Here is a 23,593-nt window from a genome sequence, read left to right on the forward strand (position 1 = left end):
AGAAACCCTTGTGCCGCACAGAAGAAACCACCAGGCGTGTCATTTCCCGCTGCTGAGGGCATTTGTGCGCCTTGTGGAAAAACCCAGGAGAAGGAAAAGCACGCTGACATCTCTCTGCTTTTGGACCCAGGCATGTGGAAACAAACGAGCACGAACACTTGCCACACATCTACGTTACTTACGGTTGAGAGGCAGGCTGGCATTGGTCGTCCCAAGCTTGTTGGCAGCAACACAGGTATAGTTGCCAAAGTGCTCTTCTGTCACATTGGTAACAGTAAGAAGTGATCTTGTACTATAATTTTTAATAGTAATTCCTTGTTGACCACTGATCAGTCTAGAAGGTAAGAAAAAAAAAAGTCTATAACTTATATACCATAAGCAATAGCCTTTTTGATTTCATTTCTTTAACAGGCATAGCTGACAGCACAGTAATCAGTTTGCAAGTGAGCAGCTTCAGGCAGTTTGGCCCCGGGCTGACTGGAAGCAGGAGCCCCCAGTGCCCACCTGCACGGCCCCACTGCTGCTCCAGGGGCAGAGCAGACTGCGGGCGGGCAGGAGGACGGAGCAGGGAGATGGAGCGCTGTCCTGAAGACACTGCATCCACTTCTGACTATTAATAAATCATTCAGAGGGTGTTTTTCAGAATCTGGTGGTTGCTTGCGACCATATGCACCTCTAACTGACGGCAGATTGGGATTACATAGCTAAGAAAGGGACTAATTAGGATGGTGACCACAATTTATTCTACAGATCTCTACAGCAATGAACTGCGGTTGCAATTGGGAGGAATGTGCTACAGCGGCACTGCATCCCGAGACAGCAACCTGAACAGAAATCAGGCAGCAAAATGCAGGACAAGCCCAAACACGGCTGCTTTCGCTGGGCTCCATTCCCCTGAGCTGGGCTGTCCATGGCCGTGTCCCGTGAGGGCCATGCAGATTTCAGTGCTGCTTCCAGGCTACGCTGGAAATACCTCTGTGCTGGCACAGAGGAAGATCAATTTAAATTTTGTTGCTGTATGCAAACCACATCTTGTCAGATGGGAACAGCACCTATGTTATTAAAGTACCAGCTATAGCTGATGGCTCACACTCAGTTCCTCGTGGTTCCCATACACTGTGCTGTGCCCGTGCCTGGGGACAGCGTGGAGCCACGCGGCTGCCAGACCCTGCGGTCGGCTTTGGTCACCGTTTGCATTTGCTACTGGTGTGGAGCTCCATTTCAGACCGAAGCAGCATTTTCACTCGTGTGCAGCCACCCTACACATTCCCTTCCTTCACTGCTCCGTACCACAAGCTGTACATGGAAATGAAATCTCCTTTTTATTTTGGAGACTATGCCTATGCATGGAGAGAACACCATGTGTCAGCGCCAGCCCCGGGGCGTATCTACCTTTGGTTTCATATTCAAATAACTTCACACTATTGTAATATATTAAGCCATTATAACGAGTTTTGTTATTTCAAATGTAGGTCTTGTTTGCTTTATCAAGTATAAGAGAATTAATATTTTTAGATGAGTGACTTTTGAGCTTTTTCCCCGTGGCTGTTTAATTTCTGAGACGCAATTCTTCACAGCCCCGTAACATAGCATACTTGAGCAGCTGTGAGTTTCAGATACTGGAGTCAGCACAGCAAAGCCTCCTCCCCTCCGCAGGGAACCCCTGTGCAGCTTTAGAAGCCAAACGCTATCGTAATTTTAAGAGCTTTTATTAACTTTTCACCCAAACTTCCAGTTCCTTTTTAATGTGATGCATTGGTGCATTCTGGCTCCTGCTCAGCCTTTGAAGCCCTCAAGGGCAGTCCCTGTGCTAGCTCCTTCCCCAGCTCCCTTCCTGGGTGCCACCACCAGCAGCCCCGTGACTGCTGTTTGGAGCAGAGATGTCCCCCAGCACCCAGCCTGCCCCTCCCCGGCACAGTGTGAGGCCATCACCTCTTGTCCTATCGCTGTTCCCTGGGAGCAGAGGCCGACCCCCCTCTTCCCAACCTCCTGCCAGGAGCTGTACAGACCCATAAGGTCCCCTCGGAGCCTCCTCTTCTCCAAACTGAACCACCTCGTTTCCCTCAGCCACTCCTCAGCTCACGTGTGCTCACCAGGGCTGTGGGGCTTGGGCAGCCCGCAGGGCAGCAGGCAGAGCTCCGGGTTCCTCTCCTGCCTTCCCCAAGCAGCAGGACCCGAGCGGTGCTCAGCCTGGCGCTCAGCGCTCCCAAAGCAGCACAGCTTCCTGCGGGCACGGCAGGAGCGCACGGAAAGTTAATGAGCAGTGACTGCTGCACGCCTGGTGAGGAGGGAGGATCAGTCCTGCAAACTCCTCGTAGGTGGAGCTGCACGCGGCCTGTGGCTGGTTTTATTTTTAGTTTTATTGACTTTTTCGTAATGAGACGAGGAGTAGGAACGAACAATGCGTGTGCAGCCCCCCCCGTCCTGTGAGCGGTGCTTTGGGGGCTCCCAGCCCCTCCGTGGCCACGTGTGTTTAGCGAGTCTGCTAACAGCTCCTGGACAAACAATATGTACCGTCAGGTTAACAGAATATTTGAGCAGTGAGACACAATAGGACAGCGCATGTCTTGCTGATTATAGCAAGCCTCAGGTGATACAGCAACTGAAATGGAAAACAGAAGGCACAACTTCCGTGTCCTGAAATGCTCTGCCTATCCTTTCCCGCTGCTCTTGTGACACTGAATGCACTCAAGAAGAAGGGAATTGGTGACTTATAAATAGGGAGGTGATGATCACGCTGGAAATGGCTAATTGAATCCACAGTGCCATGGTCTGTATTAAAACCTGCACTCCTACGGCTTTTTCTGCTACAACTCCTCCCCGACATATGCACAATATGACGTGCACCTTTGGAAACAGGACGCAGATGAACTTCTCCAACAGAGGGAAAACCTGTGCTGCTGTATGTAGTAAAGGTCGATTACGCTGTTTTCAAGAATGCTTTGATCTATGGTCAGAGTGCCATGGTTGCGACTGCTGCGGGAAGTCAGGGAGGAGGGAGAGCAGCGCTCCTAAGGGGAGCAGCTGGCCAGTGAGAAATGAGCTGACAGATGGTTCCCTATGAAATATGGTCATTAATATTCTCATGTCAGCTCCCACGTGTAATGGGATCTTAGGGCTGATGAGAAACCCAGCGCCCAGAAGCCAGGATGTTCCAGAAGCAGAAGGTAGACCCGCACAGCTCCGACCAGGACAGCAGCCACGATATCCTGCACCAATGTTTGAACTTCACAGAAACAAGATCTTTGATCAGGTGGGAGTGTAAAGCAAAATCTCCTATTTGAAACCGATCCTATGGAGATATCTGTGATCATTACCTAGCAGTAATGACCTGGAAGCGAAGCTGGCTGCAAACACCGGGGTGCATGCTGAGGTTGCTGGGCTCAGGCCGGGTGCTCCCGGCCACTCCTGCAGCCAGGTGCTGCTGCTGTGCGAGGGCTGCAAGGCGCCTTGGTGAGCCACCCCTGAAACCCGCTGTAGGAAACCTACAGAGATCACTTAAAAATACATATTCTCAAAAAAACCCCTCTTTTTAGTAGACTTTTCCAGCGGCCATTTTCTGGTTGCTCTACTTCAAAGGCTATAATTACTAAAGCGTCTTTAAACCCTAGGCTCATTACGGCAATTATCGCCATCGCGGCCCAGCTGCGGACAGTCCTATTATGCCTCATCTACCAGCAGAGAAACGAAGACTGGAAGAACGCTCCGTGACTCCCCCCGCGCGGCGCTGGCAGCTCTGCAGCTCGCGGTGCGGGCAGGGTACTTACTTCCTCTCTCCTCTGTACCACTCAAAGACCGGGGCAGGAACGCCCGCGCCTTCGCACCGGATGAGGCCGTTCCCTCCGAGCATCACTCCGCTGGACTTAAGTTCCTGAATTGTGGGGGCAACTGAAAAAAAAATTGTAAAATAGACATTTGCATACAAATCCGAAGACGGCCCAACTCCGCTGCTCTTCAGCGCGCCCTACGTTACTCAGTCTGGCGCGAGTTTTTCCAGCTTCGTTCCCATTCAACCGTGTTTTCTTCCGGCAGTGCAAAAATCATCCCACACGGCCGGCTCTGACACAGATCTGTGTATCTGGTGCAAAAACATAACTGAGACACGAGGAATATTAATCCCGCACTGAACAATCTGTCTTTTCAATTCCGTTCTGCTCAGTTACTCAATACGAAGCACGATGATGGCTGTCGGGGTCAGGCGAGGTGCGGCCCCAAGGTGAGGACTGCTCGGTGTCAGGTCCCCGCAGAGCGCTGGGCTCGAGGCGCTGGGGATCCTTTGGGCACCACAGGACGCACGTATCGCGCAGCCAGGACCCAGCCACAGCCACACAGCGCGGCAGGGCCGTCCCACCTTACACCGGAACGGGTTTGCTTCGGTAAACGCATTCATTCTGTCTTCTTCAACAGTGAACACGGTAAAGGGGAATAAACATTTCAAGCTCAGAATAGCGGATATAAATAAAGGCAAAACACCGGTGCTGACTCTCCCAGTTGCCAGCGCGAGGCAACCGCCAGCTGAAAGCAGAAGGCAGCCAATTCCTCGGGAAGGAGATTATCAAAGTTAAGGCTGAACAACAATCGCCTTCCCCCTGGAATTTCGTTCCCATTTTCTGTTTTTAAACAACAATTTACGCGCATCATGAAACGCTCCGAAAACCCAAACACGGAACTTAGAAATGCAAACCTGCTGGTTTTTTTCCCGAGCAGTTTCCCAGATGTTGCTGCGAGGCCTGTGTGTACGTGCGGAACGCTGTGCCCAGCAGCCTCCAGCACCGCACACCCACACCGAGACAGGTGATGGGGGACTCTGCCGAGCAGGGCAGGGATTGCCCCGCACACTCTGCATGTGGCCCTTATGGGGACATCCTGCCTCCTTGCCTTACTGTGCTGCTTCTTCACACATCGCCCCTGGGGATGTTCAGGTACAGGGCTGAGCTGCTGGAAAGGGGCTGTGCGGAGAAGGACCTGGTGGCCAGCAGGGTGACCATGAGCCAGCAGTGTGCCCTGGTGGTCAAGAAGGCCAATAAGACCCTGGGGTGCATTGCATGGATCGGGGCCAGCAGGGCAGGGAGGGGCTCCCCTTCTGCTCTGCACTGGGGAGGGCACAGCTGGAGCACTGCACCCAGAGCAGGGCTCCCCACTGCCAGGCAGATGGGGAACTGCTGGGAGAGCTCAGCGGAGGGTGCAGAGCTGGTGGAGGCATGGAGCACCTCCCGATGGGGACAGGCTGAGAGCTGCGGGGCTGTGCGCCTGGGGAGGAGAAGGCAGAAGGGGGATCTGATCAGTGCTGATGGCTATCTGAAGGGCGGGGGGCAGGGCTCTGTTCCGTGATGCCCAGCGAGTTCCATCTGAACACGAGGAAAAACTTCACCGTCTGGGTGGCAGAGCCCTGGCACAGAGCCCAGGGAGGTGGGGGGGTTCACCTGGAGACATCCAGACCTGCCTGGATGCTCTGTGTGCATCTGCTATAGGGAACTGCTGTGGGGGCTGAGCTGGGGTTGCTCCAGAGGTCCCTTCCAGCCCCACGGCTCTGGGATTCTGTGCACGCTGTGGCGGCAGCCTGGTGCCCCCTGAGCACCTCCAGGGTCAGCTTGCTCCATGCAGACACCTGCAGCCTGGGTACCAGAGAGAACTCCTGGGAGAGGGAGCAGGGCAGGGCACTGGCTCAGTACATCCAGAAGGCTTTCCTGAACCACAGGTGTGGTTTGAGCTCTTGACAACTCAGGCTTTTCAACCACAAACTATCCAAATTCACAACAGTCTGCAGCTGGGCGAGATCCCAGCAGCGAGTCCCAGCTCACATTTCTGCACATGCACTGCAAACCTTCTCATGTCTATGAGCTCTGCCAGTGGCCATGAGCCTCTGAGTGTCCCTGCTCCCCTCCCAGAGGAGCCCAGCTCCTGCTTGCCGGGAGGTCAGGAGGAAGGAAAGCAGCAGCTGATAGTGTTTGCTCTGGGAAATCCCTGGCTAATGCTGATGTGAGCAGGCAGAAAGCTTAGAATCACCATTCCATTGTATTTTTCATCGTCAGGTTATTTTCCTTTTTCCAGAACAAACTACACAACCCAGGCACACTTGGGGAGCGCTGTAGATGGCAATAACCACACAGCTGAGCAGTGAGGAGCACCTGGTCCCAGGGGCAGAGTGCCGCTGTGGGGGGGGCCGCCCCAAGCGGGGAGCCAAGCAGGAGTCCCCCTGGGACCTGTGGTTGGCATTTGTCTTTCCCCTCTTGCTCAGGAGCAGCAGAAGGAGGCCCGGGCAGGGCAGGAGCACAGTGTGAGCGGTCTGCAATTCGGGGACCTGCTGGTGATGTCGGGGTCACCAACACGACAGCACATGCCCCCACACACCCGGAGTGGGCACATCCCCTTTCCTTTCACTGGAACAACCCAAGCTGTGCAAAGTGCTCGCGTTAAAGCGCCGAGTGCTCCCGCCTCCAGCTCTCTCCCAGTGCCCTCATGAGCAGCCATCGTCCCCGCTCCCTCTCTGCTACAAGTGCTGCTGCCACCAACACGTGCACGTGAGTCAGCCTTTGGGCTGCGAGACCCAGCTCTGCAACGTACGCTCCATCCAGAAACGACGCAGTGTGCTGCGGAGCCTGGTTTCCTACCCAAATATTTTCCCTTTGCTTTTAAATGTCTGAAGCAGCAGCAACAACAATGCGTGAAACACGCTGGCATTCAGACAGGCGCAGCGGATACGCAGAACCCTCCGCTACAACAGGTTTCATCTTTTAACGTTTTAATGAGCTTCGGGACTTTTATGCATATTAGTTATGTTGCCCTAATTACTCATTATAATTCTAATGTGCATTTTATATTTAATTACAATGCTTATAAAGATTTGGTATGGGCAGTAAATTATTATAACTAGCATGTGCATAATGATTAAGAGCTGAATTTATTAACTTTTACACTAGCATTCAGGGCTGGCAACTTTCAATTTCACCTTTGTGATTAACCATATTGTCTGATTAAACTAACATTTTTGTGGCATTAATTGTAAATGTCAAAAAAAGTCTTTTATTTATTTCCTTCAGCCTTTAATTTGGCATCCTAACGCGTTCTTTTATTAGTAAAATTGCTCTCTGGTGTGTTAAGAGAGAGCCTTTCAGGTAAGAGAGCAGGTTTCCCAAGATCCCTTTTAGTTTGCAGAAAGCCAGACACAAGCACTATTGATGTATTTACTTTGTGCAGACGTATTGCATCTCACAATAAAGCAACAGATCTTCCAAGAGAAGCAATATGACTCATACTGCCGATAATGAAGGTGCTCTTCCAGCAGCCCAGAGTTCTCTTTTTCTAACTCCCCCAGAGCAGCAGCCCTGTGGTTCCCAGCTAATGGTTTCGTAAAGCTCTCCTCTCAGCAGAAACGTCTCCAGGCTGGGGCAGCATTTCAGGCGAATGCTCTGCAGCAGTCCCCAGCACCAGTGAGCAGGGCTGAGTCCCAGGCACGTCCCACCCGTGCATGTGGCTCTGCTGGTGCCATTGGGCAGTGGTGGGCACGGAGCAACCCCCCCATCCGTGCGGGGCTGCTGGCCATTTGGAGGGAGCGGATGCACCCAGTGCCAGTGGGGTTTCATCTTCCAAAGGCCATTGAAGCTTGATTCAAATCAAACTGACCTCGAAATCTTTATGTTGACTTCAGCTTTGGATGAGGCCCGGCAAGATCAGCAGTGAGAGGGAATTTTGCAGTCTTCAAAACAAACAAACAGGCAAAAAGCACAATGGCAACAGAGCCGTGCTTCTCTGTACCACCACTCCTACCGCCATAATTTGAGGGAAACGTTGTCACTGACACTTTCCCATCAACAAAGACCATGGGAGGGCCTGCAGTCACCTGGGGCAATAGAATAAACTTGTTTGCCTCCAGATATAATGCATGGTGCTGATGGAACCTTATCAATGGACCTAGCGGGCGTGCTGTCCCCAAAGGGACCTACCTGCAGAGCAGCCCTGCTCTGTGCTCACCACGCATGGCTCCGAGCACGGTGCTGCTGCTCTGCCTGCAGCGGTCGGACCCGGTGCCCATGGGCAGAGAGGCAGTGAGCCTCAGCGTGCTGCGGTGCTGCAGGGAGCAGGGCAATGCTGGGCGCTGCTGGTGCCAACCCTGAAGGAGGGATTGGCCGCGAGCCCGGGTGAGAACAGACATGAGTGCTCTCACTGTGCCGCTTCTCTCCCTCTAAGGGAGATGAAAGCAATGGACTTCAACAAATTCCAGGAATTGCTAAGTAGGTCTCTTGGCAGCAAGGCTGAGGAGAAAGTGAATTAAAGCTGGCTGGGAGGTTTTCAAGGAAAGAGGGTTTGGAACAAAACCACAGCACAGTGTGGGTGGGAAGCTGCCCGAGCCCCGTGTGCTCAGGAAGCCCTAATGCAGAGGCAGGTGGGAGGCACTGGGCAGTGGGAATCACAACACGTGCACTGTGCTGGGCTGGCAGCGCTAGCGGGAGCTGAGCTGAGAGACCGAGGCTGGAGGGGAGAGCTGGAATCAGCGGAGTTGAGAAGGTGAATAAGTAGGGAGACGGTACATCACAAAACTGCAATGGTATCAGCTCTTCCCCCTCTCACTGATGGGCAGAACAAGCAATGGTAACTGAAACTGAAGCAAGAGAGATCTAGGTTTGCAGAGCTAGAAGTTATTGCTGGAAGAGGAGACTGCCAATGTGCTTTTATTTAATTAAAAACAAAACAAAAAAAAGCATTAACAAGCATTTGGATGCCAGCACCTGTGCTTGGACAGCAGCATGGGCATCAGTTCTCCCTGTGGGCTGGGAGATGTTATCCCCCAACACCGGGGTCTCTGAGCATCACAACAGCTCCTTCTTGTACTCAGTTCTGTAAAAGTACGAGTGTTGTGTTCAGGGTTCTATACCATTTTCCAACACGACGGGAAAAAGAGAAATTATATTTGTCTCAGTTTCTAATAGTAATACAATTTTCAGGCTCATGCTTAACTCCAAAAATGATGTAAATACCGAAACAGGATTTAGAATTGAGAAAAAAAGTGATTCAGATGACAAGGAGCACTTTTTTGTCAAAAACTTGTGCAGCTTGGATCTGATTTGATGTATCCTACATGCATAACAAAGCAGCTAGGTGTACTCTCCAAAATGATATTTCTAAGGACAGTACTCATTACTACTGTATAATAAATGGAAGCATAAGTCAGAGTTAGCACCGAACAGATTGTTTGGGGTTGCAAAGACAGCAGCTGTCACAGCTTGACAGCTTTCTTGTTAGTGAATCAGCTTTACTGACAGTCTTTTTGATTGAAAACCACTGTTCGCTGACAGCGTGCTAGAGCTGATATACATATGTATCTCATGAAGAATGAGGGAGAGCCATAAAGGGTCCAGGAGCTATTGCTCTGTATTAAAAAGAAGTGAAGTTTACAGGAAGGTTTTCCCCCTCAGCAGTCTGTAGCAGCACTAAGTTTCCCGAACCAGAGCAACCAGTGCGGCGAGGCGCCAGGCACACGCGCACACAAGGCCCGGTCGGGCCTGCGGTCGTTCCTCTGGCTCTAAGCAACCAAGTCACCAAAGCGCTGGTTGTTGCAGGCCCTCGCTGGACAAGTTTGTGCAACTGGGCCAAAGCGAGGGCAGCAGCGAAGCCCAGGGCCACCGTGCCAGGCTCCTGCTGGGCCGGGGGAACGCTGGGGAGCGTCTGTCACAGGGAACCATGATTCTGAAAAGAGCCCCCGTGCTCTGAGCCACATCCCACCTCTCCCTCACACACTGTGTGTGGATGACTGAGCTCCACAGGGCGGGGGTCGGCGCCTTATCCCAGCTAAGGGACGGAGCCGTTCCTTTTGCAGTAGCCCAGAGCCTTCCCCAGCGTGCCGCCTGCAGGCACCAAGCCCAGCTGCTGCCCTGAGGGGCCTGTCGTGGAAGCACGCGCGCCTCGGGGGCCTCTCTGTGCGTTTACTTATGAGATTGTCCATATAACATCATTCCTTCATCCTCAGTTTTGTGATGATTCAACAGACAAGAGCCAAAGGACTGAGTGCAATGGATGCCACCTCTGACTCTGAGATCATCGCTTAAAACAAAGCACACACGGCTCGGAGCAAGACCAAAGCTGAAACCAGAGCACCGTGGGTGGGCACTTGTAGGGCTATGCAGGTTGTTCCTGATGGACATCGGGTGGTTTTGTGACAATTGCTCATCATTGAAGAATGTCTGCATGCTTCTTAACAGCAGACAGCCTATCTCAAGTCAGCGCTGCGCTGCAGACCTGACCTCTTTCCCCTGAGGTCTGGAGCAGTGGGATTTTCCACTTGCACATTCAATTGCTGCACTGAAAGACAATTCCTGAGATGCTCTTCTGCCATTAGCAGTGCCAGGTGCAGAAGCGATGAACACCTGAATGTTGAGTTTGATATTAATCCTACTTTTGTTCAAAATACACTGGGGACAGTGCGTTCTGAATGGAACTCTTGGTCTTTCAGCCTAGAAATGACAGTGGCGATCTTGCACAGCGTGCAGCCTGAAGCACTGAAGCAGTTCAGCCCATAGCGGTGCCCCATCCTCAGGCCCTGAGAGCAGCCTTGCTGCTGGGCTCAGGGCTTCATGGCCAGCGCTGGTGTCAGCTCTACAGCTCCAAAATCCGAATCAACCTCAACATCGTTCCTCTTTATTTGAGGAGAGGTAGAAAATAAGAAAAGAAGCAGACAAAAGCTTTATGAATTATAACACCTAAAGAACAATATTGGCAGCTTTCCCTTTTTTTCACGTCCACAGCACTGATTTGTTTTAAGTCATGAAAATAGAAATATTGTTTCTCAAAGCTCCCCCCGCTGAGACCTAGTGCCTCCACGTGCCTGTGCCAGCACACGCTTGCTAACACCAGCCAAATGGCAGAAGTTATTAAAACTTGATTTAGCAACCTGACCAGGGACAAGCAGGTTGTACCAACATTGTTACACCCTTACCAGGACCGGGTGCCTCAATGGAACACTGCACAGCCAGGGTACCGCAGCACCGTGGCCAGGCCATGCACACTGCTTGTGCCGAAGAGATCTCCACTGCACAACCAGCTCAGGGCAGCCATGGCTGCGGGAAAAGATGAAACAACAATGGAGGGACTGGGAGATCTTGTTTGGCTTTTCCTGCACAGTTATGTTGGCATCGCCAGATGCACCCGAACGCCTCCCGACTCCAACCTTGCAGGGCCCAGGGAGCACAGCCTACAGCAGCAAGGAGCGCTGCAGCCACCGGGAGAAATACTGCTGCGCAACGTGCAGACTATTACAAGAAATATTTTAAGTAATTGTTTTTGCTGAAGAGCAATCTGGGCAAGTGAACACTCCTGGGAGCTGAAGAGCTCTCCATTAATTTTGGCTCTAGTCTGGAGTATTACAGAGCCTGCTGTATACTTTAAATTGCTTCTTGAAATGCATAAGCTCTTTACAGATGAGTCATCTTCTATTAATACTTTAATTTTCGTGAACTGTATTTCAGCTAGAGTTTGGAGTGGGATCACCTGGAGGCTGAGGAGCGAGCAATGGCACAGAGCTGGGAGAAAGCGTTCACTCCAGCCAGCAGGACTGCCCAGAGGGCTGCTCCTCTGCCTCTGCCAACCCTCCCTCACCCTGCGTCCTGCCAGCTGCCAGGAGCCCCCTCCTGCCTGCGGGTGGGAGACCTTCGCTTCTCTGGGGATGACAGTGAGCCACACATACAGCCTTTGGGACCAAGCAGGCCTGGAGCAGTAGCCCTTAGCAGAGCTGCTGCTGCTGTCACTGCTGTCACTGCTGCTGCTGTCACTGCCGCCACTGCCGATGGCACTGCTGTCACCACCGCCGGTGTCACTGCTGCTGCTGCCACCGCAGCTGCCTCCAGCAGATGTGAGAAGAGGATGCACAGAGGAGCCCACAACCTTCCTGCAACCCTATCTAGCTCGTCTTTGAAATGATAGCACAATAGTTACCAAAGTAGTTACTATTAAATAGTTATTAAAAAAACAAACTCTTCATTCGTTTCTGGCCGCTCATTCTCCTGCCCCGAGCTTCCCCCCGCACTGCCCTGAAGCCTTCGCGCTGTGCCCTCGCAGCGTCCTGCTGGTGACATTTTTCATGCGTATCAGGAGAGCTTGCCGCGGGTGTTCTATTATTTGCTGCAGCACAGTTTCCCAGAGATGCATAAACACACTGTATGGCATTCACTGGCACGCCATAATGACACAAGATGTGGACCTGTAACTGCCGGCAGAGTACAAATACGTGCAAATGAGTGCAGCTGTTTTTATTCCATGGCCCTGGGGGTTTTCCTGAGGATGGGGAACAGATGACTCTCAGATGGGTATTCGTGGCAGTCCCCAGCATTAGCGCTGCAGCAATGACAAATTACCAGCGCCCATGTGCCTCCGAGACAGCCAGCTCTGGTTTGGAACTGCAGAAAGAATCTGTTATTGGCTAAGTCAGAAAGGCTGTTTCCCAAGGAAACAACGCTTGCCAAGAAGCGCTGGAACACGGCTGAGCAGCGCCCTGACTCCCAGCGAGGTTCCCAGCTCTGTGCTGGACACACACTGCTTCCCACCGGAGCCATGGCCAGCACCCCGGGCACATCTCCCCTTCCAACACGCAGCCAGGCCGGCTCGCCAGACACACCAGGGGCCGCCCGGAGGAGCTCGAGCAATGCCCTCCCCAGCGACCTGAGGCCATGCCCGGTGCTAACACTCCGAGCCCTCCCAGCACAGGGCCTCGATTCACGTAGCCAGAGCCCCTGACTGTGTGCCGTGGCTATGGAATGCCATCTACACAAGGAGTGTTATAATCCGTTCTGTCACGCTTCAGCGTGAGCAGCGCTTTCCAGAATAAGCAGCGACCGCGCGGCAGTTTGCAGGACCCAACAGTAAACTGCTACGGCGCAGAAAGAAATCAATGTTAATTCCAAAGCCAAATTGCTCTCGAGTCAGTAACCTGAACTATATTGTTTTAATCTGACTTCTGAAATGCTAATAAAAATACCTGAAGGACAAAAAATGACAAACATTACTTTCAGAAGACGCTTCTTTCCCCACCAGTGAGGAGAAAACCATTTTCTTCGTATCAGATCTATTCTCCTCCCGACTCTAATTGAGATGGATTTAAATACACGACCGTCTTTATTGATCTGAATTGGTATAAGCAGTTTTTCATTAGGTGTTACTATGGGATAGTACGCCATATAACTCATACCTGTGAGCTCAGTGATAAGGACAGTTCACAACTTAAATAAATCAGAGTTTAGTCCTAATGCAGAGCAAAAACCCAACAAAGCCACAGAAGTTAGAGAGCCCTGACTCTGATTACAATGTACATCATCAAACATTCCATTTAAAGAATAGCACAACATTCTTCAGAGGTCTTTACCTTAGGTCAAAAGAACTATTCCTATTTGCACGGGGCTCACTTGAAGTATTTTGCAGGCAGCTCCTCTTCCAGGGGCTGGACCCGAAGGGAAGCTCTATTACCGACTTCAACAACAATCTGTGTTTTTGCATGGGCTGCTGCCTCACCTTTAGCTGGGGCAGGTGACTGCCCACAGCTACAGGAGCTGGCCCTCAGGTACAGAAGCAATTGCACCGTTACCCCTCTGCCTTCAGCTGTGCAAGAAGCGCTGCAGGGAAGGGGCCTTCTCCATGCTTCCACTACACATCTCCACACATCTTTCATATTACAATAGCAGCTCTGATACAAGTGGTACAGCTACTGAACCAGAACATCTGGACAGCGCAGAGAATCTGATCCTTAGGATTAGGTTAACATTTAACAACAGCAGGGTGCACAGGTGAGGACACAGGAAGCCCCACAGTCACGTTGCTGCCCACGTGCCCTGCCAGCCCCTGGCCCGTGGCAGCACGCCGTGGAGCAGCCCCGTTCCACCGCTCACATGGTTCCCTCTGCTCTTTCAGCACAGCTTTCCAGAACAGAAACGTGGAGCAGGGGGAGGACACCACGTGCTCCCAGCTCTGCTGGTGGGGCAAGATGCGAGCAGACTGACACTCTCAGCCTTCATCCCAAAGAAACCAGGAGATTTGTGACAGATGAGGCGGATGAAGCCATGCTATGAACATAGCTCGTGCCCGGCTGTGTTCTCTGCTGCACCCACAGAGTGACCTGCGATGCACAGCCATGGCTGCACTGGCACCGCCCGCACGCTGGTGCCCAGAGGGTGTGCACAGAGCAGTGCCTCCAGGAAAGCTCGCACTGAGCTGCGCGGATCTGTGAGCAGAATCAAATATTCACCAGCAGCCAGAGTTTGAAGAGTCCCCAGTGTGACTTGGAAGCCAAAATCCCATTTTTGAGAGGCAACCAGAGAATTCAGAGAAACATGTTTCACAGGAAGTCAATTAAACCGCACTCTGGAGTGCTTTTAACTTTTAAAGTGTAATTTAGATACTTCGAAACAGTATTGTGGAGTTAAATCTTCCAAGGCACTGTGCACATGTGCCTCTCAGAATGGTCAGTGGGAATTGGGGCTGCAAACTGTGCTGCGCTGTTACAAGGCCGGGCAATGCTGCAGGCCCTTGTGATTAATGAGCAATGTGATGGCACAGGGACAGCATCAGCCACCTCCATCTCCAGGTAAGGTCCCTTTTTGCCACGGCCAGATGTGAGCGCACGTGTTCATCCGATCTGAGTGTGATTCTGGTTGAAGAATTGACACAGAGAGGCATGGGTTGCAAGGGACCACTGCCTTTTTATTTAATAACGTATTCACCTCGATGGAAGGAAACTCTCTTTGCTGACTGCACCTTGCCCAGGAAATGTCTTCCTTCGGGTGGCAGTGAGGCACTCTCTGGGAGCACAAAGTCACAGCCCCGTGTCCGGGCACTGGGAGCCCCAGCACACACTTGAGTTCCATCATATGTTTCCTGGTAGGTCTCGGGTTACTGATGTAATTAGGTTAGAGTGGCTTGTACAGTATGTCTGATTTCAAAGTAAAATCAGAGCACTGCGCATAATATTATGCAAGTGTCATAGCAACAGTAAGGCAGACTTCTAAGAAATGCTAATGAGTTAAGCTGTTCTGCAAAACCCTAACCTGGCCAAGCAAAAACAAACACAGCACTTAAAATTCATACAAAAAACTCACACATTCCTCCATAAGAAAATCTAAAAAAAAAAAAAAAACCAACACTAAAAAACACAAAATATCAAACTATGGCAGCAGGAAAGAAAGGAGCAGGAAGGGAGCAGTGCAGATCTGCGCACAGCCACCTGTAGCAGTGCTGGGTGCTTGCTGAGCTCATAGCCCTCACTGCATGCTGAACCCAGCCCTCACTGCATGCAGAGCACCCAGACCCACAATGCTCGCTCCACTCAAGGCTGGACAGCAGCCACCAGACATGGGTGCCACCAAGGGCTGGATGAAGCCAATGCAAAACTACAGCATTCCAGAGCCACAGGCAGGTGCCAGGGAATTATAAACCACACCGTTTGTCTTTGTTCCCCATAAAAATGCCATTCAGGTAATCAAAGATGTGAAAGCACCTGGAAGATGCCAAGATGAGGAGCGATTGCCAGCAGGTCTGTCAGCACGGTGTGCCAGGCCACCAGCCCCGGCTGCAGCACAGGCAGGCTGAGTGCCTCAGGATAACCCATAGGGTGAGCACAGCAAACAGGCTGGCTTTAAGCAGCACGTGCTGCCTGCGGGGCTGGCCCCATTGGGGACACCTTGCAGGGGGACCAGGCAGAGCCCCGCGGTGACACCGAGGCAGGGACACAGCATGGCTTGGTACGGGTTACCTGGTCATCTGCTCATGTCTGTTTCCTTTTTTCCATATTTTCAAGATGGAACAGATCTTTGAACAAGGGAACGGTTTTGCAAGCAGGCAGTGGTCCCTTCCGTAGCAGGAGCAGTTTGGGTTACCTTCCTGTTGCTCTATCGGCTGCTCACAGAGCAGCTTCCTCCTCTGCGCATCCTCAGCACTGTGACTGCAATTTGCACCTCCCCAGCAAGCCCCAGCGCACCTGGCCTTCAATCTGCTGCGTGACGGGGTTCATCAAGGCTGAAATTAAATCACTGCCTCTTAATTTGAGATGAATGGCTTCTCTTTCCTCTCCAAAGGCAGCGGAACTTAATTCAGTACAGTCCACAAGATCCAGCTTTCACAGAGCTGTTTGGGACCCGGTTACGTGGCATCTGGGAAGAAGGACCGCCGCAATACACCTCCACTTTAAAAGTCCACGTTTACCATTTATTTAGGTAACTGAGAATTGTATCTAAATTAAAATAAACGCCAGCTTCGGGATGCACACATCTCATTCTTCATCACCTCAGCATGGCCGCAGCTCTTCTGGGGACTGTCGCCTTTAATCTTTCTAAGTGTGTCACCGTAAAGCGGAGAGTGAGCGGGGCTGCAGTGACAGGTGTGGGGTACGGGGCAGCTCCTGCTGAGCCAGGCAGCGGTGTGCTCACAGGGGCTGCGAGCTCCGCATCTATCCATCAGCACTTGCTTTATAAATCATAGTAGAAAACGCTAATAAGATTTGCTTTGAAGTGAAATCGTGTTGCATTTTATCGATTTTAACACAATCGGGGAGAGTTTTCCCTTCTCAGGACCCAGCCCCCTCGCACCACCCCTCCTTACCGCCTCACTGACGACTGTTCCCCTCAGAATGCAGACAAACACAAACACACCACAGCCTCCGGGGACACCGCTTTACAAAGGGAAACCACGGGGACACACGTAAGTTACGGGGACAAAGGGACCTGGTGCTGAGCCACACCGGAGGGTGACTCCTTAGAGTTCAAGGAGCCTGCAAACCAAAGGGAAGAAAGGAACGGGAGCTGGGGGAGCAGGGGTGACGGTCAGTGGCTGGAGTGAGCGCTGCCCACAGCCCAGGGCTCCCGCCGACAGCAGCCGTGCCCTGCAGGGAGCAGGAGCTGTGGGGCCGAGCACGAGGACAGAGCACTCAGCACTCTGAAGTGCACGAGCGGTTTGCTGACCACGACAAATCTTTCACATATACAAACAGTTCCATGCTGCGGACAGATCCTAGTTTTGCATCGCTTCAATTTTTATTTTTATTTTTTTTTATTTTTTGGACATTTTCTTCCATAGTTGCAAGAAACTAAGACAAACTACTTTGCATGTCCCCAGTGCAGACTTAGCAGTATGCCTGAATTTGGCGCAGAAACCTAGTGCCAGGTGCACCCACGCTACAGCCAAGGACACTTCCTGATATCTTCCCCCTGCCATGAATGGAAGTGCCCTGCTGTCAGGCCCGAGCTGCCCTGCTTGTGGCTGGCACCGAGACCCACGCACCTCCGTCATCACGGCCCCCCTGGCTCGGCGTTGAGGGAGGGCACATCCCAACCCCTGCAGCTCGGCTGCCTGACAGCCACGCTCCTGGCCATGGGGCACAGGGCACGGTGAGGTCCCGCTGGCCTTAGTGCTCCCAGCACTGCCACAAGGCTGTTCTGGGGTACAGCCTGCGTGAAGGTTGTCACCCCACAGCACCCGCTCACATTTATAGAATCACAGAACCATTCAGGTTGGAAAAGCTTTCCGAGATCCTCAGTCCAACCCCCACCCACCCCCCCGTGCCCACTGCCCACGTCCCTCAGTGTCACATCCCCATGGCTCTGGAACAGCCCCAGGGACGGTGACCCCCACCCCTGGGCAGGCAGTGCCAGAGCCTGACCCAAATGCTTGACCCAAGCATGTATATCTGCACAACGCCTCTTCCTGACAGCCTTCCAGTAACAACAAACTGCACACAACCAGGGGGCACTTGTTCCACCAGCACTGTGGTTTTCAGCCCACAGCTTTTAGAGAGAGCTGTGATGAACTCAGCCTGTGGGTTGTGGGGGACACGCAAATCCAGGGCTTCGAGCATCTGTAAATCAGTAACGATGCCACAGCAATTTTCGGAGTAGGAACTGCTGCAAATCACAAGCTGGGTAATTGCACTTAACCTAAGAAAATTCACAGCTAGAGTGGATTAGTGTAATTATTCCCATTTTCTTTCCATTTTTTACATTTTTTGGAAGGGAAAAGAACACCGTCTTGAACATTTCATGTTGTACCAAGTGTCAAATCAAATTCGATCCCAAATCAGAAAGCATCCCACTTCTGCAGACACCCAAGGAAGGCAGAACCGTGGGCTGCAGCCCTGCAAGAGGCCATGCTGGCACAGAGCAGTGCCCCCAGCGCTGGAGGTGTGGCAGAGCACAGCTCCCTGTGCCAGCAGGGCCTGCACTCCCCATCCTGTTGCACAGCCACGACAAGTTAAACCAGAAACGTTTCAGCCCAACAACCACAGAAATTACTCAATGAATTACCACGGAGCCCAGAGCCCGCAGCAGAGCCCGGCCTGGGCCACATGCCGGCCCCGCACTGCTGCCAGCACCGCAGTCGGGTTTGAACCTGGGTCCTCTCCTAGCGATCTCTGGCCAGAGCCACTCACACCTCAGACACCACAGGCTTTTTGCTACTCTTCCACCATAAAACATCTACAGTTTCATCAAAAGCAGCAGTTCTCTGTGTTACATTTTTCTTCCCAGCAGTGCCCCTCTCCTCCATTGGATTTAGTGATTAGAAACCAACGTGACTTACAGTTTACTGTGACTTTTACTTTTTTCACGTCTGGGACTGAGACGTCGTTTTCTGCGCTGCATTCATACTCCCCAGCCTGGTCTCTTGTAATTCCGTAGATGTCCAGGTACTGCCCGCTCTCAAATGGTTTTGCTGAAATGAAATAATCAGAGACAGAAATTAGGTGAGGCTGAGCACAGAGAGCCCGAAGGCTCACTGAAGTCTGCAGAGCACCCACCCCTGGGACAGGATGCACAGAACAGGGGAGCAGTGCTGAGCAGCAGCTGGTGAGACCTCACTTAGAGCTAGAACCATAGAAGCATTGAGACTGGAAAAGCCCTCTGAGCTCCCCGAGCCCACCCCCAGCCCACCGCCCCATGCCCACTGCCCACGTCCCCCAGTGCCACATCCCCACGGCTCTGGAATCCCCAGGAATGGTGACCCCCACCCCTGGGCAGCCTGTGCAGTGCTGACGGCTCCTTGGAAGGGAACCTGGCATGTTGCTCCTGCCCCATGTCCACTAGCACACATCCCCACCCACTGTTACATCAATCTTATGCAGAACTATGCCTGTATTTTTATAATACCGTAAACTCAGTTTAATGCAATTCACTCACACACACTTGAAAACGTTAAAATTTAAACATTTTTAAACTCTCCTACCCCCAGAAATTTTGCATCCAGAATACACGAGAAAGCTTCTAGCAAGAACTAGAGATAAATATTTTTTCTTGGGGAATACACAGACACCGCTTTCCATCTTTCCTATTCTTTTGTACAGTATTTCACCTTCCTCAACCTGTTTTATTCCTAGAGATTTCCCATGGCTATGTGGAAGAAATTAAATGGTTATGTGAAAGGTATGTACATAAACGTACGGAGGCAGATTTGCATTACATCGCTGCACATCCTGCTCAGAAACAGATGGACAGTCATGGGCAGCAGAGAGAATACACTGCGTCTGAAGACACCAGTGTTGAGGAAGAGCTTCAGGAGACTGTTCTGCTTCCAGACTGCTCCTGTGATGTCTCCCAGAGAGATGGGAAAGAGAAAGAAAAACAAAGAGTTCAGGAGGGAAACCCCGGCTGCCCTGAAGCCCAGGAGCTGGGGGTCACTGCTAGAAGGAGTCTGGGACCGACTCTGTGCATGGCGTTTTGGGCACAGGACAGAGAGAGTAGGGTATCGTGTCCATGGGGACTCCTGGCAGGTTTGCAGTCACCTCGTAACTAGACATGCTGAAATGCCTAATGATACGGAATTATCTGCTGGGGATATGTTGGGCGATAGGAGCAGGTTCTCCAGCCTGGGAGGGAAGCACCTGTGAAGCCGAGCTGGAGTGCCCAGTTCCTGCTGCAGCCTGGTGACACGGTGCCCCGTAAAGCAGCATGTGTGTAACTGCTGGGGGGGGAGCACAACGAGAACCGTGTTCACATATGGTCCCTGGCGTCAGGTGGAGCGCGCACGCACCTCGCCATATGGACAGCTTTTCCAAGGCGTGGATGGATGGGTTTTACAAAGGCTGTGCCTTCCTCTCCTGGTGCTAAACATAAGTCAGTAAGAGGAAAAATCTGATGCAAGTCCAGGGTGGCTCTGAAAAACTCTGAGGACTTCACCTGAGCCAAGGCTGTTGTTGTGCTGTCTGTTTGCTCATTTTCCATATCTCCTGGGATATTTAAGCCACAACACAGCCCCAGCTCAGGCACTGCGAGCCCAGCCCCGCTCCCTGGTGCTCCGGAGAGCCGGTGTCAGCACGCGGAGCCCCACATGGGTCTGGGAGTGCGAGCGGGAGGCTGAGCCGGGCCGGTCCCGCTGCATCGCGGCTCCAGGCCGCAGCCAGGGGAGAGTCCCCACGCAGCCTGAAGGGCCTGGCACGGGCTCACCCGCACGTACGCTGCCTCGTGTGGGCTCCGTGTGAGCGGCCAGGTGGGCTCTCCTGTGGCAATGCCATCAGGATGTCATCTGACTGTCGGCTGTGCTCTAAGCGCCCGCGGCCCATCAGGTCCCGTAGGCTGGCGGGCGCAGACAGGGTCACAGAGGCACCTTCCTTCTGTCCTGGAGAGGAGTTGTTGTGGGATGCTGAGAACAGCCCAAACAATTGGATTCACCGAGGAAAACGGTCTGAAGCTGCTCCTACTACTTGCCACGCATTCAGGGTTTGAAATGACATCAAATGCTGTAATCGTACAGGATGTGCTCTTCTCCCAGGGGCTGTGGGTTAGCCGAACAGCTTGCTGTCTGCTAGGAGAATGGGCCTACCACATTAGGCACCATTTAAACATCATCAGTGCAAGGACATTAGGCTTTAGCGATGCCATGCTCCACATTTGTAAAGAAAAATCAGATAAAATGTAAAGAAAAAAATGTCTGAAAGTGGCAGATAAATGGAGGGCTGGAGGAGATCTCTCTGCTGAAGAGATGAAACAAGAAAAGCAGTTTGGCGAGGAAGGCGTGCTGATGAAAGAAAAGCTGTGAGCAGCGGCTGACAAAGCAGAAAGTTTCAGAGGTGGAGACAAACAAGGTCACATCTGTACGTGCAATATTCGGGTACGGAGCGGAGCAAAGGGAGCTGCATGGGTACAGCACATCTCGGCCGGCTATCGAGAGCATCGTCCTCACCAAACTGCGTGACAGTGTTTCTTCACCACGATGCATAGATCAGCAAATTTTAAGCGTTTTAAAGGGAAAAAACAATCATTTTTTTCCTTAGCTTCGACGCTACGCAATAACATCAGAGGAGAAATAACTTAGAAACCACGCATAGTTCTTTCATTGTCCACTGCTTCCTCGGAGCTTCCCTGGCTGTGCAGAGCAGGGGCTGCTCCTGCAGCAGACCTAGGCACATTTCCCTCTTTCCCAGGGAACTTCTGCAGTAACCAGCTGAGCATGAGCAGGGCCACGCTCACTGGGGGAGGAGTGCAGCCCAGCCCATGGCAAGGGGCGATGGCCCTGCAGGAACCCTCCTACCCACTGCTCTCAGAATGATGCTCTGCAGGCAGTGCCCTGTGAGCTGCTTGGAGGGAGCTATTCGACTCAAGCGCATCTGCGGGTCCCTCCCTTTGCACATTCATTTTCCGTCTGTAGTTTATTGAAACTGGAGGCATTGCTGAAGATAAATGAATCATTAATGACTACCTTTTTCATATTTCTTCTCATCCCTCAAAAGATATTACTGGTTTTTATGAAGTGTGTGCATTTTAAAATAATTCTTGATGTGTTTGAAATAGAATTTATTCATAAACAGGGCCAGAAGAGATGATTCTGGGAAATAAATGGAAGCACTGCAGGCTCCAGAAACGTGAGGGTGTGGTGCTTAGGGACAGGCTTTAATGGGCATGGTGCTGAGGTGCTGATGGTTGGATGCGGTGATCATCAAGGTCTTTTCCAGCCTTAATGATTCTATGGTTCTATGGCACCTGCAGGTCGCCTGCTGTCCCCTCCTGAGCATCACTGGCGTGCCCAGCCTCCGCTCCTGCCTGCAGCCCGTGCCCGGCCCGCCATCAAAATGGGGCAAAGGAGAAAGAAGAACAATAAGCATAAAGGAATATAAAAAGAAAAGAGGATTTGAAACGTTAAATAGAAAACAGAGGCATCTGTTGGATTTTAGAGATCCTTTCTCCAAAAATCTACGCACGTCCCAGCACCGGCACGCTCTGCTCCAAGATGAGCATCTCCCATAGCAGTTGTGAAGGATGCTTCACTGAAGCAAGGGGAGAGAGGGAAACCTGCACTTGCTCGGCTTGGTTTTCAACACTGAAGACTTGGTCTCACTGAAATATCTTGAATGATTCTTAAATCGCTCACTCACAAGTGCAGTGTTTCTCGAATAAAAATGAACTAGTATCTGAGGGAATAAACTAAGCCTGTTTTAAAACTTTAATTTTCATGGCATTTTATGAGTTATTAATGAGTTCATCTACTTTTATTGAGAAGTGAGAAATACATCCCTCTTGTTATAAAATTGTCGAAAAGTCATTATTATTTCTGTGCAATCCTTTTGTCTGGCTTTCGTTTTGCCCTCTCTTACTCACTGAGATTGTGATCTTACTCTCAGCCCTCAGTTCCTTCACAAAGACCCAATTATGTGACCATCTGAGCACGAGCGCTCCTCTCCTGACAACCGCATTCTAACAAGAGGGCTTTTTCAGTCTGCTTAAAGATTTTAAGAAGACTTGAGGATTTCTAGGAATATCTTTAATTGTTCCTGAAGGGATGCTCAAAGTTCAGGAACGGTCCCGATAATAACGACATTTTTCTAAGAATTCTTCCTCAGAAACCCACTAATCGCAGCCAGTGTAATGTCACTTGACCCCAGCACGATGGATCATGTACTGGATGTCACTTAATTGGATCCTAATACTCCACGTATCCCCCAGCAATGATCTTAGGAGTATCATTAAGGAAAAGAAAGGCCAGAAGGCCCGCGGCCTGAAATCGGAAGACGTCGTATTTTGTATGGGAGAGGTGTGGCTTCGGAGGATCATTATTTTTCCTGTATCCAAAGGCAAAGGAAAGAATTGCAACAAACCATTTATATTAAGCGCTAATATTTGCATTGCTGTCTTTAAACTGCTAATTAATCCCCTCATTTACTCCGTGTCGAGCTCCACACCATTTCGTCTTGAGTCCTTGGGACGCTGCCAGCAGCGTGTTTAATACGAAGGAAGCGCTGACTGAACGGCGCGTGATGCCTTCACAACGGAACACTCCGCTTCAGAATCACCAGCCGGGCCATTAAATCCGTCTGAAACATTAATCACAGAACGCTCAATCCCCGCATGGCTGCAGCACAGACGGATCGATCCGTGCAAGAGCAGGGGCTCCCCATGGGCCACCGACCCACACGCACCCTCCCCACGGTGGGCAGAGGACTGCGGCACAGCCTTGTGGCAGGGCACGGCCCCTCCAGGGCCCACACAGCATGTCTGGAGCACAGGGGGGGGGTGACGTGGTGCCAGGGGCTCCAGTTTGGGTGTTCGATGAAGAATGAATGAGCTTCAGGTGATGTGTGTCACAGCAGCTGGGCCTGCCAGGGCTCCAGTCCTGACAAGAAGGCACAGGGCCACCAGGTGGG

At 51.7% G+C, this 23,593-nt stretch overlaps 1 protein-coding gene and 1 long non-coding RNA gene across 2 annotated transcripts in view; one reads left to right on the forward strand and one right to left on the reverse strand.

The window, feature by feature from the left end:
• Positions 1-23,593, reverse strand: part of NEGR1 (neuronal growth regulator 1) — a 189,398-nt gene that overhangs the window by 55,953 nt on the left and 109,852 nt on the right. The window contains exons 4-6 of the mRNA XM_021404395.1: positions 18,544-18,675; positions 3,768-3,888; positions 183-334 (exon numbers count right to left, since the gene is read on the reverse strand). Of these exons, the coding sequence (XP_021260070.1) occupies positions 183-334; positions 3,768-3,888; positions 18,544-18,675 (405 nt within the window). The remainder of the gene's footprint in view (positions 1-182; positions 335-3,767; positions 3,889-18,543; positions 18,676-23,593) is intronic.
• LOC110402378 lies at positions 19,337-22,399 on the forward strand. Its single transcript, XR_002441061.1, has 2 exons — positions 19,337-19,382; positions 21,942-22,399. It is a non-coding gene; the product is annotated as an uncharacterized LOC110402378 (long non-coding RNA).

The sequence above is a fragment of the Numida meleagris genome, chromosome 7 (genome assembly GCF_002078875.1).
Source record: "Numida meleagris isolate 19003 breed g44 Domestic line chromosome 7, NumMel1.0, whole genome shotgun sequence".
In the NCBI taxonomy this organism is placed as follows: domain Eukaryota; kingdom Metazoa; phylum Chordata; class Aves; order Galliformes; family Numididae; genus Numida; species Numida meleagris.